Source organism: Sminthopsis crassicaudata, chromosome 2 (genome assembly GCF_048593235.1).
Source record: "Sminthopsis crassicaudata isolate SCR6 chromosome 2, ASM4859323v1, whole genome shotgun sequence".
Lineage (NCBI taxonomy): Eukaryota > Metazoa > Chordata > Mammalia > Dasyuromorphia > Dasyuridae > Sminthopsis > Sminthopsis crassicaudata.
In genome coordinates, this window is record NC_133618.1 from 491814512 (window position 1) to 491834488 (window position 19977).

At 34.7% G+C, this 19977-nt stretch overlaps 1 protein-coding gene across 1 annotated transcript in view; it reads right to left on the reverse strand.

Annotated features, from left to right (window-relative positions):
* Positions 1-779: 779 nt before the first annotated feature.
* Positions 780-19977, reverse strand: part of LOC141557585 (liver carboxylesterase 1-like) — a 30929-nt gene continuing 11731 nt past the window's right edge. Inside the window, 12 exon segments of the mRNA XM_074293449.1 lie at positions 780-1257; positions 3232-3304; positions 4008-4139; positions 5336-5483; positions 6779-6842; positions 6844-6857; positions 7644-7784; positions 11257-11295; positions 12646-12750; positions 13045-13149; positions 16293-16446; positions 18617-18750. Coding sequence (XP_074149550.1) covers positions 1113-1257; positions 3232-3304; positions 4008-4139; positions 5336-5483; positions 6779-6842; positions 6844-6857; positions 7644-7784; positions 11257-11295; positions 12646-12750; positions 13045-13149; positions 16293-16446; positions 18617-18750 — 1254 coding nt within the window. The 3' untranslated portion in view covers positions 780-1112.

Here is a 19977-nt window from a genome sequence, read left to right on the forward strand (position 1 = left end):
GAGAAGTTGCCAATCAGAATTAGCAAAATAATTTTTCTCATCAGAAATTTCCAATAAAATTACAGGTCAAGTTCTTCCTCAATCCTGCCCAACTAAAAGAGGGAGCTAAAACAATAACAAAAAAGTATAACATAAAGTATATTTGGATAAGTGGCTAAAGCAAGTTTAAACAATATGTTATCCCACTGCTTCTATAGTGGGCAAACTTACTTCCAAAATGAGTGGAGTATCAGTTCATTAAGAACAAGAAGAATATAGGAAGAAAGCATAAAGAAAAATGACAAACATAGGAGGAAGAAGTGGGGGAAAAGAAGGAGTAGAAGAAGAAGCAGGAGGAGAATGAGAAGAAGTAGAAGAATAAGAAGACAAAGACAAAGAAGATGAAAGAGACGAAGAAGATGAAGATGGAAGAAGAAGAAACCAAAATACATATCATGCCACTGTAGGGTTGGATGTAAATTGTGATGAAATAAATTTAACTCTGTAGATAAGAAGTATCAGAGGGTAGAATCAATAGATAGTGAAAGAGTTATTACATGGCCTCTGAAGATTTCATTTAGATTGTGAGCAAATGGGATTTCCTGCTTTTTTGGATAAGCAGAGTCACATGCGGAAAAAAAAATGCTTCTTGGATGTAATACTTGGGAATCTCATTTTGTACCATGGCCCAAACAGGAAATATTACAGAGAAAACTGTTATGTAATTCAAATGCAAGGGCTAAAAGTGTTGATTTCAAAGGTTGATTTTTCCCCAAAGAAAAGACTAAAACTCTGGTATAAGTAACAAAAATCACAAATGATTTTATTTAATAGAACACAAGCCAACTATATTCATTGAAAGAAGAAAATATTACTGACTCTGGATTTCTCATTACCAGGTGTAAAAGTGCAGGGCCCCACACCCACATACCCATGGGGTTAACATATGGCTGTTTACATTTCACCCCTCCATCTTCTTGTTGAGAAGCTGCCCTGCTACCTGATCTAGACACCAATACTAAAGCAAAAATGTTTTTTTCTTCCAGATACACTGAGGTTTCTTTTGAAGGCTAGGTAATTGACTTATCTAGACAATATCTAAATATGATCTTTTTACTATTCAACATTTACTATTATTTCTTTTCCCACAGGTTAGTGTAAAATTCCACTTCCTTGTCCTTCAGCTTCTCGCCTATTTTGGAGTCGATGTTCATTTGCAGGTATTTTTCATTTATCTCATACTGAGGCCACGTCAACAAACTTCCACCATTGGGGTTTCTGGAAATGTAACAAATGTTTTTCAGAAATGATCATTTAATTATTAGTGGTTGTAGTGCTAAAAGGGAGGAAGAATTGGATAATCCACTATATATACAGATAACATTTTTCTAGCATTTGAGCATTATTTAGTTTCCTCTTCGCAGAGCACTTTTTTTCTTCATATAATACAATAAAGTAATATTATCAAAACTATTAGTATTGATTAAAAACCAGAAAAATAAATCAGTGAAATAGACTAGGTAAAGAAGAATTATAAGCAAATAACCCCAGTAGCTCAATATTTGATAAACTCAAGAACCCCAATCATTTGGTTAAAAATTCCCTATTTGATGCAGTGGGATAGTGGAGAGGGAGCTGGCTTTTTCTCTAATCTCCACTTCAGATAACTCAAGAAGATGTAATCACAGTTGACAACTTCAGGACATGTTAATAAAATGGGAACAACCTGGTGATACCTTTCCAAAGGGTGAATATCAGTCTTTGAGTTGGAAGAAGCAATCTTTTTTTGGACCAATATATTTAGGGCCATTTAAAGGTTAAGGGACTAAATGCAGTCCTTTGGAGAGACTCTAACCCTTAGGAGATGTGACTAGAGACAGAAAGAGATTTCTCCCTCCTTCCTCCTTTGGACATGGTACTTAATAGGAGCTCTACTTGCTCAGAAGTAGAAACCAATATAAGAGTTGTAGAGTTACTTAAAAAGAATTTGAGGCCCAATGGAGGGAGCAAATAAAAACAACCTCCAGATGTAAGCAGATCCAGGGAGACATTCACTCATGTGGAAATACCTCTAAGACGAAGTAAAAGAACTATCTATAGAGTAAGAAAGAACTTAGCATGGGCAATCAAGAATTATTCAGCAGGGAAGAGTTCAGTTTGGAATCCAAATTCAGCAATATATCCAGCAGAGATTCAGTCCGTAGGGTGGAAAACTTATGAGGACTTCAAATAAGAGAAAGGTCATTTAAAGCTTAATAATACTGCTATAATGATGAGCCTTAACCAAATATTTCCCTGATTTTCTGCCATTTAACTCTAAATTTCTGCTGATTTTCCATTTAAATGTCATGTTCATTTATGAGAAAATATAACACGAGTATATGGAAATAATTTTTTTTTATCTAAGACAGTTACATTAGATTAAAATTGTTACTTGACAGATAAGTATTCAAAAATATGAATTGTTGATCAAAAAATGTTGCTAAATATAAATAGCCAGATGAAAGAATTATAAATCACTTATAATAAAATAAATATAAATCCAAGAAATTCTGATGAATTGCTCACCCATAAAAATTGGCAAATATCACAAAAGGGAAAAATAGTCAATGTGAGAGAGTTTGCAGAAGGACAGACAAACTAGCATACTATGGGTTGTTCTAATCTTTGTAGAAAAACAATTTGGAATTACAGAAATAAAATGACCAAAATGTTGATATTCTATATCACCTAAAAGTCCATTGCTAGTCATTTGCCTCAAGTAGGTTAATGTGAAAAGTAAAGATCCAAAAGGTACACAAATGTTTATAGTAAGATTATAGTAGCCAAGATTGTAGGAGCAAAGAAATGGTGGAGAAACATGAAATGAAGAATGGCTAAATTGTTGTGGTAGATGGATATAATGAGAGTATTGAGCTATAAGAAATAATGAATATAAGAAGTAGACAGAAACATGTAGAACCATGAAAAAAACTACAATGACTGCAAAATGTAAATAAAATATGGTAATGATTCATAAAAAGGAATGCTGTGACATTGTAATGGCCAAGCCTGGTTTCAAAGAAGAGATATGAGAATGTATCCTCCCTTCTTGTTTTACATAAGAGGGGGGAATCATAAATAAGCATTTCATTATCTAATTTAAGATGTGATTCAAAAGTTGTTAATTTTAAAAGAAGAAACAGCATATAAAAACTAAAGCTATCAATAAAAATTGTTAACTGATTCTCTTTTTTATGTTATGACTCTCACCCATTCCTAGCAAAGTTTCCCCAATATTTCATCATCGTCCTGCTAAATCGCTTCTCTTCTTCTGTGAAATCATCTGAAAATAAGAATATAGGTATTAGAATGTGAATATGAATTATAAATGATCAAAATTGTAAAGTTCTCTTCAGTGCCCATTCTATAGTCTTTGCTTTTATACCTCACTGCCTCCTGGAAACTCTCTTCTCTTCTCAAACTTCTGGAAAAGAAAATAAAGTTGAAGCCACCTGGCCATAGACTGAACCTCAAGTGCACTTCCTTTGAAGGAGACTGTTCTCCCAACGTCATCATGAATATTTTCTAAGGTGTGGCAATCATTAAAGGAAATCAGACTCCTGGAAAAGAGTTGAGACACTGCTCAAAATCAGAGAATCTCGGATCCAGAAGGGACTTCAGATCTCTTCTAATTCAACCTTCCCAGAACACTAATACTATCTCCATTCCTAACAAGTAGTGGTCTAGTCTCTGCTTAAAGACTTTTGGTGAAGAATCAAAGATGTTTGTTCAAGTTCTAGTTCTAACAAGCCAGTTCACTCTCTGACCTTCAGTTTTCTCATCTATAATTTGAAGATAATAATAAATCACCCTTTCTACTTCACAGGTGTTTTAAATACCAAATGAGACAAGAGATAAGAAAGTAGTTTGGTTATGTAAAGGGATTAAATACACATAAGGACTAATAGTTATTTTTTTTTTTTTTTTAGAAAAGGAGATTAGGTAACATTTTTATAAAGTTTATGTAGAGAATAAAGGTCTATTACCTCTTAAAAATGGAGAACCGAACATAAAAAAATTATCATCCCCATGATCTGCCTTGACTGTTGCTGGTTTTATATTTCCCCAAATACTGGCCTTATGCTGAAATTCATACAGGTAAGTTGGTACACCTGAATCTAAAAGAAAAGAGAGTAATCTTTTAACAGAGTTGGGATATCTGAAACACTCTTTGAGAACCTTAAAAATAATAAAAGGCTTGTTCTCTAGCATATTTAATCATTTTAAGTGATTGAAAAGCCTAAATCTAGGGCATATAATACAACTGAAGGTGTCAACAGAAGGATGAATTATAATGGCCCACAATGAATAAAGGATGTTATGTCAAAAGTTGTTATTTAGCCCAGAGATGTTCATTAAGAACTTGAGTTCTGCCTTACTCATATAGAAGTTCAGATTTCACTATGAGCATAGAGCTCATCTTGTTCAGACTTTTACATCCCATTGAAAAACCATTGGTATCATACAAACACAGTCATCACAGCCACTGTTTGATAAGGGAAGCTGATCTAGTTTTTTACAGGTAGGTATAATGTTGAAAGGTTATGTAGCTCTCAACTTCTTAAAATGTAAAAAAAAAGGACTTCACTAGATGAGTCCCACTAGCAATAAAATCTTATATCACTATCCCTTCCATATCATGGGAGTTAAGATCATGATGCCGCTACAAATTTGAAAATCCACATAAAAGGTTTTGCTCTCCCTTTGAAATAGAAAAGTCTTGTTCTTTTTTTCTTTTATTAGGAGTTCATAGTACCTTGTTAAAAAACTTAGGTTGATATTTTACAATAAGAATCTTGTATTTTCTACATTTCTGAGTTTCTAAACTTCTGTCTTCTGCTGGCAATTGTGTGTCATCTGTGGCTTCTACAAACTCCCCTCAAATTTTCCATCTATTTTCTTTTGCCAATCCCTGTCATATTCAAACTAGGATGAGAACATTTCAATATGGAAGGAATAACTATATATCATATGTCAATATTTAGCAATCACAATTAAGTTTGGGATACTCTCCAAAGTGTTGCTCCTTCCCAGATGACATATGCCCCTAATCTAAATTCAGCAATGCTCCTATCTCATAATCTCCATAAGAAACTTCAAGTCCTTTCTATCAAGGAAATATTCAATTGAGGATTTGAATTCAGGTCTTCAAATTTCAGAAATCTTTTCATTATATAGGCAAGTGTCTCCAAAGCATCTGGGTAGGGTCAGTCCTAAGAAGTTATGGAGTAAACTAATATCTTTGACTAAAAGTTGTAAGCCATATGCCATGCTGTATCACCATCTCCCCATCTCATAGTCCTCCGAAATTTACCCCTGAAATTCCGAGCCAAAATCACAGTTGGGATTCCAATTGTCAAGTCTCCTAGCATGTCCAGAAAAAGACTTTTCTTTTCGACAGGATCATCTGTCACTCCAAGATACTCCTGAGTTATGACAGGTACAAGGTTTTGAGGGATCTCCTAAAATAGTCAATGAAGCAAGGAGTGAAAAAATAGTCACATTCATTCATTTCCACCCATCTTTCAATTCATCTTTCAATAGATGTGATGTCTTACTTAAAGTTACTCCAACTTATATCTTTCACAACCCTGGGAATACATTATAAAAAGTCTCATCATAATATGAAATCCTACTATAAATTATTCAAGCCAATAACCTGTTTATAACATTTTCTATTGTATTAATTTAAAATGTAGTCTCTTCTAAAATCTTGTTTTTGTGGAATACATTACTGACATTAGAAGTAAGATGCCTATTTTAAGGACTACTATTTTGTGTTTGGTTCCTGTGCTAGATAATTAGCAGAAAAGAGAGATGACAAAGACAGATTTCTTACTGCATGATATGGCAGATAGGGAGTTGGACTTGGGGTCAATTTTGTTTCTGGAAACATACTATGTGATTCTGGATAAGTTTCTTAGTTTTTTTTATGCTAACAACTCTTCTCTAAAACAATAAGTTTCTGAGAAGTTGCCAATCAGAATTAGCAAAACATTTTTTCTAATCAGAAATTTCCAATAAAATTACAGGTCAAGTTCTACCTCAATCTTGCCCAACTAAAAGAGGGAGCTAAAACAATAACAAAAAAGTATAATATAAAGTATATTTGGATAAGTGGCTAAAGCAAGTTTAAACAATATGTTATCCCACTGCTTCTAAAGTGGGCAAACTTAATTCCAAAATGAGTGGAGTATCAGTTAGAGAAGATATAATGAATTTAATACATATATTCTCTCATTGATTTTACTTTACAAGTCATACCACTTTTTTCTGTACCCTGAACAATCTGTATGGGTAATCAATTTAGTTTTTAAATATTATTTCTTAAAACATTTTTGTGACACTTATGATGCTAGGATATTCAGTTGTCAAATTTTGCTTTAAAAATACAGAACAAAACTCAAAAATTTCTATTTTCTAGAAACTTTGTTCTTTGAGTACTTGGTGTCTTCCCTGAGATGGAGAGCATAATAACTCTGAGGAAATTGCAGTAGATTGGGTATCAGATTGCCCATCAGTAGATTGGGTTTAAGGCCCAGATATGTCACAAGATAGATGTGACTTTGAGAAACTGCAAACCTTCTCTGTGCCACAAGCCTTCCCCATCTCTCTCAAATGAGGGCTTTGAGCAAGATGAACATTGGGGTCTCTTGAGTTTTAACATTCAGTATTCTAAGCTTTTTTATCTGATTTTGGCTATCTATGCTTTAAGATGCCTCCCAGATCTTATATTCTAAGTCTCTAAATTCCTTACAACAAGTGGATATGAATCCCATAACAGTGTTGATGCTGTTTCTTGGTCCAATCCATTCTCTGACAGGATATCCGAATGCCTGAAAAAAAGAACCAAGTTTCACAAAAAGCATTGATGTAAACTAAAAGAAATTATATAACGCAAATGAGGAAGATGATTTTATCTTCAAATTGGAAGGAAAGTTTTCTGATGACTAGGGTAGTAAGGTTTGTTTAATAAATTACTATAGTTCACTAAATGTTCCAGAAAACCACACAAGCAAAAAGATGAGTAAAGCAGTGTTTTTTCAATCCTTAAAAACAACATTTGCCTCGTTTCTTTTGAAAAGACAGAATGGGGAATCTCAAAGTGCCCAGAAGGTTGATCAATGAGTAGCTTCTAGCTACTACTGACATAGTAATGAAGCCTGAAGCAGGCTTTACTGATACTAGAAGCATATTTCCATAGCTTATTATGATGTTAACTTTTAGAATATAGATGCCCCTGTTAGAGGTAACTTTGAACCATTTACACAAGAATAATTACTATTTGTATTCAAGTGAGTTAATTCATCATGGGATTTAGAGTTAAATAGCTCTTGATCAAGTCCAATCAATTCATTTCACCTTTGTTAAGATTCTTTGAGTGGAAGTGATAGACACAAACTTCACCCAGATGACAACTTAACAATTGCTTATAGTAAATCCTTAGAAATGATGCCTTGTGTTAGGCAACAGAAGTATAGGTTGTTAACTCAGAATCAGCAGTAGAGGAGCATCCAGCATACTGAATGAAGCCTTTGCTCAGATGAACCAAAGGGGAATTTCTTGTCCTAGAGAGAAAAAGAGATGAACACAAAATTCCAGGAGAAAAACGGTGCTCTTACAGTTGGTAAAATCCAGCCAAATTCATCATTGGTGATTCCCATTATGACCTGAATGTCAGAAAATTGCTTTTCAGCCAAGAGTTCTTCAGGACTTTTGGGCCAAAATACTCCATCCTTAACTGTAGGTATGAACACATAATCCTGAAAGAAAGAAAATAGTACTATAGCTGTATTTCCCCCTCAAAACAAAATAAATTCATTTGTATGTCCTTTCTCTATACTTGATAGGGGAGGGAAATAATCTCCTTATCCTCTGTTAAAGTCAGGAGGGGAAAGGACCTGAAATTTTACTGTGAGTGACTGAATTGCAAAGACACTTATAGACATTGTTTTAATCTCACCAATGAATTGGTTACTTATGAATCAATTACATTTGGCTTTATTGAAAATGATTTCACTTTAGTATATTAGAACATTTAAAAATTGTTGCATAGTCGCAAATGTAAGAAGGTATTACTGATGGTGGCTGAACAAAATTCTCAGGTCTTTGGTAGTGAAAAATGGCATTGAGTCTGAATCACTGCAAAAAATTACTGGAAATAAACTGGAAACCTAGTCCAATATCTGACTATACGCTATTTAGGCTTTTTATCACTGATTTTGATGAGAAAATATATTATATGAATATCAAATTTGCACATATCCCAAAGTTAGAAGGGCAAACAAATAAACTGAATGAGAGTTAGGATTAAAAAATATCTTAAAAGAGCATTGGGATAAATCTGAGGAATTCAAATCTAGTGGGAATAAATGTTGTATCTTATACTTGAATTCAAAAATAAATACAATATCGAGAAGATGTAGTTAGATAGCAATTTGTCTGAAAGAAAAATCTGGAGACTTTTTACAAAGTCAATATGAGTTAGTAGTAGAATGTAGAGAGCAAAATGAGCTAATGTAATCTTCATTGGCATTAAGAGACAACTGCAGGAATAAGACAATAATAGTCCCATTTTACTTTGCCTTCACTATTTACCATACTAACTGTTTTGCTCATCTAGGCATAGCTTAAATTACAAAGAACATTGGTGAGTTAAAGGACACTGTGAAGAGTATAGACAAAAATGGTGAAGGCATTTAAATCCATGAAAGAAATGTTTTTTGAAAATACTACAAAACATAACATGGGAGGGGGAAGGATAAAATGTCATCCATGTTCAAGAATTTCAATGATTATCAGATAGAAGAAGTTTGGAAGTTGTGCAAGAAGGTATAAGCAGGAGCAATGAATAGAAGTTGCAAAAACTCATTTAGACTTTATGTCAGGAAAAACTTCTTAATTACAATCTGTCTAAAACTAGAATACGTGCAGAGAGATGCCACAGTAGATAGAGCACTGGACTGGGAAACAGGAAAACCTGAGAACAAATTTGTATTCATACACTGACTGTGTGATCCTGGACATGCCAATTAACCCTTTTTGCCTTAATTTCCTCATCTATAAAGTGAGCTAGAGAAAGAAATCACATACCACTTCAATATTTTTGCCAAGAAAATCCCCAAAATTGGTCACAAAGAGTTGAGTACTACAGAAACAACTGAACAGCAACAACAACAAAAATTGGACTGGATTTCCTTGGGTGGTAGTGATTTCCCTCTTAGTAAAGATCCTCAAGAAGAGGTTAGATGATCAATTGTCAGGTATACTGTGGTTAAGATTCCTTTCAGGAATGGGTGCACATAGACAAATACTAGGGTCCTTCCCATGTTTAAATTCTCTGATTCCCTAAATCTGAATAAAATTGTTCAAGGTAGAAAAACAGCAGGTTCTCATTTATAATTCAAATAGACATCTATTTTCTCATTTGGTTCTGATATTCTTCTTAGGCAAGAAGTGACATGACTGTGGTACTAGATTATTATACAAATAAGAAAACTGAGTTTCAAGGGAGATATTGGATCGCAGCACAGAACTAAATGGGCCTGGGAATCACTTAATTGAACCTTCTTATTCAACAAACATTCTATTCTATGGACATTTCTATAATTATATGACAGTGATAGATGGATTGCAGATTCGATCGAAACAGTTCCTCTTCCTGAGGAGTTTTTTTGGTTATCTATAAAGTAAGAAGGTCTGGATGGAGAGAAAGAGCTTGGCCTTTTTATGTTTAAATCTTTAAAATCTGTATCTTGCCACTGGACCCAAATGGCTCCAGAGGAGAAAGGGAGACTCATGACTTCGCACCACCTATTGTCTCTTAAACCCAAATCACTTGGTTATCATGGCATCATCTTCCTGATTTTATGGTTCTCTTCTAGAACAAAAGATAAACAAAACAAAACAAAACAAAACATTCTGCATCTCATTCTTTTTCAAATGAAATTGAGACTGAGGAGAGAAGAGCAACGTCTAGAATCATAGTCTAATTTCTAATACAAGATGCTTTCCTCTATAGCATACTACCATGAATACAAACCAAACTGCAGAGATAGACTATCAATGGAATAACATGGCTGAAAAAAGAAAGAAAATATTTACATCCTACATAAACCAGAGCTTAAATACAGTCATGGGACAAGGGACTGGAAAGATACACAAGGTCATACATGAAGATATTGGGATGGAAGGGAATTTGTCATGATATCTTTTCTGCTTAGTTCAAGAGCATTTCTTGTAATAGATGGAATTTTAGGAGAACATCTTTCAAAAAGCTTGAGGTTACAATAACTTCTACCTATACTAACCTACCTAGGAGAACAGCTAACTTTATAGAAAAGGTGATGAGAAAGGTCGATAGATCACTACTGAAATGAGGGAACAAGACATAAAGTGTCAAATAATCAATCTACTTCATATATTTTCCACTTAATAATTAGTCCAGAACAAAAATCTCCCACTGCAATTAAAGCTGTTTTCATAGGGTTTTACTAGGAGTGCAGAGATTGGTAAGAAAATCTTGAATTGCCTGAAGCTTTGGTTTTATCTCTGAGACTACTCTAAAGAATCATTGACTCACTTAAAATGGTGTATTATTCTATAATGCTGGGGTATTTTTACTTCAAATTTTCTGACAGGAATAAAAAAGGTTTACTTCCCATATCCTTATCGACAGAACTCTTTTCAAAGAGGTAGGATGGTAGGGGAAAGCTATATAAAGCCTTATTAGCATTTCTTAATCTGATATTTGTGAACTTAAGTTGTATTTTTAAAAAAATATTTTATAATTATTTTTCAACATGATTGATTTCTTCTGTAATTGTATATATTTTATTTTATAATTTTAAAGTATCAAAATCCCTTCCAATAAAACAAAAGGATACACACACACACACACACACACACACACACACACTCACACACACACACACAATCCTTGGTCTAGAAGCTACTCTGAAACTGAAAAGGTTAGTAACACTCCTGAAAAGTAATTTTCTTGTATGGTTCATTGTGTCCCAAGTGTATAATGACATATTTTTAAAGGTTATGATGTTGAATTATTTCATTCAGAGATGGCTACCTTTTCTATAGTTAACTAGAACATTGTGGCAAGAATTCTACCACTTGACACTGCCACATGCATAGTAGGTGCTTCATGAATATTCATTAATTATTTCATTGAGTAACTTAAAGGAGCCAAGAGGTAAAATCAAAATAACATAGATAATGTACCTTTTTGTTATCTCCTGTGAACTCCAAGTGGAATAATTTCTGTGAAGGAAAAAAAAAAGAAAAAAAAAAAAAAAAAAGAATGGACAAAGAAATTTCCCAAAAAGAGCTCATCGAGCTCAGCTTGATTTGACAGTCAAGTTCATTCTCATATTGGTTTCAGAAAGCCTCAGAGAAGAACACAGGGCATCTTGTCTCCGATACTTCTCAGCAAAGGCAAGTTATAAGGGTCACAAAGAAGTAACCAGATGTCTACAAAATTACACTTGAAGCCCCCACCTCAAGTGCTTCCCCCTCCTAATTGCTCCTAATTTATCAAAAGCCTTTGAAAGAAAATACAGTTGAGATAAACTCTCTGGAAATGAGTAGTGGCACTTTTTTTCTCAATTTGTTGATAAGTCCAATGTTTCATAGCCCATCACCACCCTATGCTACTTGGCTTACATTTTAAGTCTAAAATAAGGATTGCATTGGTGCAAACTATACCAATGTTCCTGAAATACATGCAGGAAGAGTTCCATTATTGTGTTTTAAACATGCCAAAAGGGCCTGGCCCTTGTTCTCTATAAATTACAATTTTGAGTTTCTCCCAAGATTCCTTAGCCATTGCTGATAAATTGGTACCAAAGCAGAGAATTGTAGTGAATATACAAGTCAATTTAGTTCCAACAAATTACTTTGCCTTCATTTGTCTGATTTATCCTTCCAATTTTGGAGGGGCTTGAGTGGATCTAAATGACCATTTCAAGGCCATATTTGCCCCTCATGTATGGATGCAATATTAGTCCAGGGTCAGGTGGACTACACTGAGAAGTCAAAGAGATCATATGCTAAATATCCTTCTGTTAAGGAAAGTCGAAGCCTATCTGTTTCTCCATAGCTCCAGAATACACAGGCCCCAGTCCCCAGGTCTTGGACCTTTTTAAAGGAATAAATTCTCCAAGGTACTTGATTTGAGCAGGAAGGAACTTAAAGTTATACTCACACATGTGGACATCAGAAATTAAACCCCAAAATCCATTTCCCATATAATGATTTAGGCAATTAACAAGTCAACTAGGGCTGGTTGGAGGGACATTTGTGAAAATTGAAACTACCCATAGTTCTTTGAATCCTTAATAAAAACTCAATCCAAAAATAGAAAGCTTCCAGAAGGGATGATAGATGCAATACAAAAGGGGAATTCTTTCATGATCTTCTTACCAACCATGCCATCTGCTCCCAGCAATGCAAAAAAGGCTTTTGTTTGAAAAAATATGACTATTTATCATATTTATCATATTAACAAATTGGCCATGAGTATCCTGCCAGGCTGCATGGAGAAACTAGAGAAGCTGAAGTGCCTCTCTAGTTGTTAAAGTGGCAAAAATGAAGGACAATAAGATCACCTACCAACTCTTCTGTTATGTGCAGGATCTCATCCGCTGTCTTCTGTCTCATACATTGAACTAGAGTGTCAGATGTGGTTGTTTCACATCCAGCCACAGCTGCAATTTTCTATAACAAAATGGAACAAGAGACATTTTTCCTATTGTCCATCAGGTAAAATAATTATACCCAAACCACCTTGTGCCTGAATTTGTGACAACATGGTATAGAGAAAAATTGCTGAATTTGAAGTTAGAAAAATAGTGTTCAAATCTTTGCTTCCAATTCACTCAGGGCCACCATTCTTAAGTAAAATGTAGTAATTAAACTAGATGACTTCTTATGTCACTTTCTCCTTTGGCCATTTAAAATATATGAATCCAGTCAAGTTTTTTGAAATGGGATATAATATAAGGATCCTACCTCAGTAAGTGGTTTGATGTTATGACTGAAGAGAGCTTTTTGAAGGACAACTCCACTCTGCAAAATGACTCGTTGGAAGAGACCCTTGGCCAAAGGAGACAGAACCTAAGAGAGCAACAGTAGAGAATGAAATTATTATTCAAAAGGAAAACTGTTACTATGGTAGGGTAATCATGGTTTTCTTTACTCTGGGGTATACAATGCTGACAAAACTGTCTTCCTTTACCTGAATTAAAAAAAAATCCTGAATATAGCACTTAGTTCCTAAAATAATTAGGTAAAATAGAGACAGACTCTTACTGGGTCTATATCCCAAAGAGGTCACAAAAAAGGGAAAAGGATCCACATGTGCAAAAATGTTTGCATTAGCCTTTTAATGGCGAGGAAGAAGAAACTAAGTGGATACCTTGGGAAATAGGGAATAAATTGGGTAATGTTGGGGAATGGCTGAATAAGTTGTGGTATATAAATGTAATTGAATATTATTGCTTTATAAGAAAAAATCAGCAAGCTGATTTCATATATGAATTCATGCTAAGTGAAGTAATCATAACCAAAAGAACATTGTACACAGCAAAAAGAAGATTATGGGATGAACAATAAGACTTGGGTCTTTTTAACAATGAGTTGATTCAAGCCAGTTCCAATAGTCTTGTGGGGGAGAGAGCTATCCATATCCAAAGAAAGGATATGGAGAATGAAAGCAGATTACTATATAGAATTTTCACCTTTTTTGTTTTTGTTGTGTTCGCTTCCTTGTTTTTTTTTTATTTTAATTTTAATTTTTTTGTCTTTTTCATTTTTTCATTTTTGATCTGATTTTTCTTCCACAGCATGATCAATGTTGAAATATGTTTAGAAGAATTGCATGTTTAACCTATATTAGATTACTTGCTATCTAAAACAAGGAGGAGGTAGGGAAGGAGGGAGAAAATTTTGAAACAGAGTGTTTTGTAATGGTGAATGTTGGAAAATGTTTTTGCATTTGCTTTGAAAAATAAAAAATCTACTAAAAAGTAAAAAATAAAATAAAATAGAGACAGAGAGGGGCAACTAAGATAGCACAATGGACAAAGCTTAGAGCCTAGTATCCAAAGAACCTGAGTTCAAATTTGACCTCAGACACACTTGCCTGTGTGACTTTAGGCAAATCACTTAACTCAAATTGCCTAAACAATTAAATAAAATAGAAAAATAGAGTCTGGCGTAGTATATGGAAAAGTTCCTTAAATTGTGGGTTGCAACCTCATATAATACAGTGCAATTGAATGTGCAGTCACGAAATTATGATTTATTATCATTTAAATATTTGATATACCTACTTTAAAAGCCAATGTGCCCAGGCACACACAAAAATTTGTCAGGCAAAAAGGGGTCATCAGTAGAAAAAGTTTTAAGCAGCCCTGGTACATGTAAGGCCAGCCCTGCAGTTCAGAAACCTGCATTCAAATTCTTCCCTCGACACTCACCAGCTATGAGACCTTAGACAAGAAATTTATCAGGGTATCCTTATCTCAGGGTATCTCTACCCTGAGAGAGTTCTCAAAGACTTGAAGTTACAGAAAAATTACTGATTATTTTTTTTTTTCTCATCAAGAATTCTTATGACTGGACTCTGCCTACAATCTACCTAAAATTAGTTAAAAGAAGAAGCCAGCAGTGGGCACACTTCCTCCTTTGGCTGCCATGCTCTACTTTAGCTTCTCCATGTTCTCTACTTGATGGAATGGAAGCATTCCCAGCAGTGCCTCTGAATAATCTGTATTCATTTTGTTTCTCTCCAGTACAATAGAAACCTCTTGAAGGCAGGGACTTTCTTTTCATCTTTACATCCCAGAGCTTAGCACACGGTCTTGTACATAGGCTAAATTTAATAAATGTATGTAACATGAAGACATAAGTGTACTCAAAGCTTTCTTTTCACAGTTTTTTGTTCTCAGGGATTTCTCTTTTCTTTAGTTTGTCTTAAAATATTGCTTAATGTTTTATTTTTTTGTTTCATGTTATTTGTCCCAGATGCCAAAATGGCTCTTTAGTGAATTTTTTAAGAACCCTGGTTATATGGGTCAAAGTATACACCAGGAAATACCATGGGGTGACCACCTTATTGGACCAGGAATAGAAAATATTAATTTAAGATTGATTTTTTCTTTTTAGGGCTTGGGAGGTGATGTTTCTAATGTTGATGTATAAATGAGGAATTTACTTCTCAATGAAAAACTCTAAAAAATGAAACTATTAACATAAGAAAGAATGAGTTACGTGAGTAAGAAATATGTAGCAGACTGGTTTATAAAAAAATCCTGGGCAAAATTTTCTAGTCAATTTTTTCCCTTGGAGTTTTAGGCATTCTGTTTATGCCTTTTCTCCTCATTCATTGACTTCCCTTCTTCCACAATTTAGGTTTCTCGGTACTTTTATCTCCTTATCAAAATCTCTTCTTAGAAAAACATGTGATAAATATAATCATATGGAAGTTTTCAATTTAATATGCTACCTACCTTTGCAAAGGGAATGTGGAATAAACTTTAGTAGGGAAGAAAGAAAAGGACAAAAGCAATGAAAGGCAATGAAATTCTACTGCTAGAACACTAGAAATTCTATGAAATTAGTCACTTATTGACAGGAAGTATTATGTGACTCCTTTTAGGTTAGTTCAATACCTTGGTGGTGTCAAGTAAAATGTGGTTAAGAATATGGCAGCTTCATAAAATTAACTGAATGATCTTAAAGGGAAATGATATAGATCTTCATGATACTCTGAATTTCTTAGTGGACATATTAAAGGACACTGGATTTAAAATCTAGACATATGGGTTTGAGTCTCAGATCACTGAGACTAGAGCTACTACATCTATCTGAGACATTGGTTTTTGCATTTTTAAAATAAGAGCAATAATCATACATTGCCTACTTTACATATAGTCTATGAGGAAAATGGTTTTAAAATGCTATATAAATATGTTGTTGTTATTGTTATTATAAAAGAACATCATGTGAAAAATTAAACATTCTTTATGAGTAGCTATCTAAAATTGGGCCTAGGGCATGGCCAATTCTGTATTTGAATCATTAACATTCTACTACCCAGAACATAATGAAACAGACTGTTTGAACCATTGTGGTCATTGTATACTGATGGAAGAATAAGTCTCTTTTTTTACCAGAAATCTCTGAGTTTCTAGTGCTCCCACCCTGAGCTCAGAAACACTGGCACAACTCTTTAACTCAAGATTCTGAAATCTCACCAGTGCCGAAGCACTAAAACCTCCCGATGCTTCACCGAAGATGGTCACCAAGCTCGGGTCTCCTCCAAAATTGGCAATATTCTTTTGGACCCATTGAAGTGCTGCCACTTGGTCCAAGGAACCCCAGTTTCCCAAAGCATATTCATCTCCAGTGCTGCAAAGGAGAGGAGAGGAGATAGAAGAATGGAGAGATAAGTGTTTGATGAATAGATGGATGGATGAATGGATGGATGAATGGATGGATGGATGGATGGATGGATGTAAAAAAGGGGAATGGTTATCAAAAGGTTAATCTTCTAACAAAAGCTAGTGTCCAGAAATGAGAGGTAGTGCAGTAGAAAGAAAATTGACTTACAGGAAAAACTTTATTTCAAAAATGGCATTTGATACTTAACTTACTTTAATAGCACTTACCTAAAAGTAGGTAAAATAAATTTCGATAAAAAATAAAACATTAAAAATATTGGCATTACTATCCAAAATAGCTAGTTACATGGGGAAACTGGGAGTAACGATAAGGAGGTTTCTTATCTCTAATAAATCCAGTTCAGTTTTCAATATTGTTATTTTTATGTCGTTTATCCATAAATGTCCTTCTTTTTATATTGTATGTGTTATGAGAGCAGTGGTCAGATCTTCCTTTTTACTGCACTACCTCTCATTTCTTGACACTAACTTCAAGGATTTAAATTAGAAACAGCCTCAAAGCTCATTACTTTAACCTCCTCACTTTACACCTGAAGAAACATAGAAGTAAATGAATGTTCATATCTGAATGCAAAAATAGTTTGAAATACAATTGAATTTCACTTTCTTTGGCAATTGCTTTTCCTATAATGAATTTGGAGTAGATTTCGTTAGAGCAGCTCAAATACTAGATATGTGATACTCTGTGGAGCCACATTTCAAAAGAGACATGATTTCCAAAGGTGTGGGTATTTTTTTCATAAACATGGATTTTAAACCCTCTGAACTATAGTTCTCCAGCTGGCCAACAATCTGTTGATTAGCCTATGTACATTTAGCCGGGCTGGATCATGTAGGAAAGAAAACATATTTGGGCATATAATTAAAGCCTTTCTTTCTTAGTCAAAAATGTCAGACCTTGTGCTCCACTAGCATTCAGTTAAAAAAAAATTCCATCATTTTTAACATAGGCCATTTTGTGAAGTGCAAAAATGTTCTTAATTCTAGTTTATCTTCTCTCTCATCCACCTCCCATATCACTACAAGCTAAATCATTCTAATGAGCCTCCTAATATCTTCCTTTCTTCTATAAAAAAATTAATTTAATGACTCATTTTTTTCCTAACAAATTAACTCCTGTCCCCAGCACTGAAGATTCTAAATCAGTTGATTTCAGCCTACCTGGCTAGGCTTTTATCAATTATTCCCCTTCACATACTCTGTGATTCAGTCCAATTTGATTTTACTATACCCCACTTTCTCATCCTGGTTTCTCCTGTTTCACACATGCCCCACGCCAGTAATTTGTCTCTTCCCTCCCCTTAAACCTTTCTCCAAGTCTCTCTCTCTCTCTCTCTCTCTCTCTCTCTCTCTCTCTCTCTCTCTCTCTCTCTCTCTCTCTCTCTCTTTCTCTCTCTCTCTTTTAAAGCTCAGAACAGGTGCTGCCTCCCTCCATGCCTTCCCTGGGCATTTTCCCATATTAGATGAAAAGGGACTTTCCTTGCTCCAATTGTTCATACCTTCCCTCTATGTTTTCCTCACTTTCCCTTATTTATCATAGTTACTTAGCCTTTCTCCCTAATTTAGACTGTAAGCTACTTGAAAGCAAGATTATTGCCATGCCTTGTTTTTGCCCCCACCCTATTCTGAATCACGAACATTCCAGGAATTTTTATAAATGTTTGTCAAACTAAATTGTATGGTTTGCATGAGAAGGGGTCAATGTGTACAGATGGAAGGAGAAAATACCTAAAGGGTCTTCAATCCATCTTTGACTGGATAGATATTAAATAATAACCCTTACTATAGATAGCAGGATTGCAGTGACATTGGCAATAATTATATGTTCACAGTGCAAAAGGCACAAGACTTACCATAGGCCTTATGACCTCATGGAAATTACATCATTGAAGCAATACAATATGGCTACATATATAGTAGGTTCTAAGAAGGTAAATGCAAGAAATAGAAATATTGCCTTTCAGGGTGAGTGCCCTATATTTGTGCTTTTGAAAAATCAGTTTCTGTAAGAATCAGGATTTCAGAGAAGGAGAGTACCAAGGGCAGAACTGTAGCCCCAGTGGCAGACTCCCATTTCTTATGAGATGTCATTTGAATTCCATCCCTCCAGATCTTACCTAAAGAACCCAAGGATTCCCAGGCGGTACTGAATGGTCACCACCACCACATTCTCAAGGGCTGAGAGGGCCAGTCCATCATAGGTTGAAGCCTCACCCATTAGCAGCCCCCCTCCATAGATCCACACCATCACCTGGGAAATCAAGAGGAAAAAGTTTGGATCAATGTGGGCAGAATTGAAAGGAACTTGAGAAAGTGAATCTCTAAACTGCCCAGACTCTATGATCTCTATGATACTTTTCTTCAGGAAAGAAGTATGTAAATATAGAGGAAAGGTTCCTGCAATAGGTATCCTGTATTCTAAATCTGACTGTATCACAATCTTTCCCTGTGACCCAAGGCAAATTATTTCTCTTTTCGAAATCCTAATTTTTCCCTCAATACAATGACTGTGATCCTCAAACTTTCCTCCTGCCATTTTGATCCCATGTGACGCCACTGAAATGTTTTCTCTTACATACCTTCATTCATTCATTTAATAAATGAAAGGCTTTTGATGAAGATACTTTACAAATATAAGACAATCATCAAATAGTTATTTTTATTATTACTTTTTATTGACAGAAAATATACCTGAGTAATTTTTTACAACATTATTGCTTGTACTCACTTCTGTTCCGCATCAAAGTTATTAAACCTAGACTATATATCAAACACTATACCTTATACTAGGGAAATAAGGTCAAAACCTGTTTTTCCTCCAATCAAGCTCACATTCTTAATGTATATATGTTAATTATAAATTTATACAAAGATGTATAAAATAAATCGAAGACAATTTTTTTTGGGGGGGGAAGGGAAGTAGACCCTGGGGAACTCGGGAAAGACCTCATATGGGAAGAAGTGGTATTTGAGTGGAGCTTTGAAGGGATTCTAAGAGGCAGAGGTGGGGAAAGTAAAGTATTCTAGGCATTCAGGAGAACCTGTGCAAAAGTACCCAAGATGTGAGTGAGATGGAAGGACATGTGTAAGGAAAAATCAAACGTTATTTTATCTGATCTGAAAAGTACCTGAATGAAAATAACTTAAAATAAGCCTGGAAAGATGGATTTACTAGTATTATCTTATTGATGCTCAAAGCTCTGTGAGGTAGGTGTTATTATTATTATTACTAGCGCTAATAAAAAAAAAAAGGAAGTGACAATGTTGCCCTTGTCTGTATGTGGTGGAAGGACTGGAGAAGGGAGAGACCTGAAGTAGAAAAACAAATTGAAAGACTTTTGGATTTTGCTTTTATTTTGCTATCTTTTGTTTCCTCCCAGATACATGTGTGTAGTTCCCACTTCTGTCCTAAGCTATGATTGAGTGAAACTGAGGTGAAGCAAGGCAAATAAAATGACCTTACTAAGGCCTGACCTTT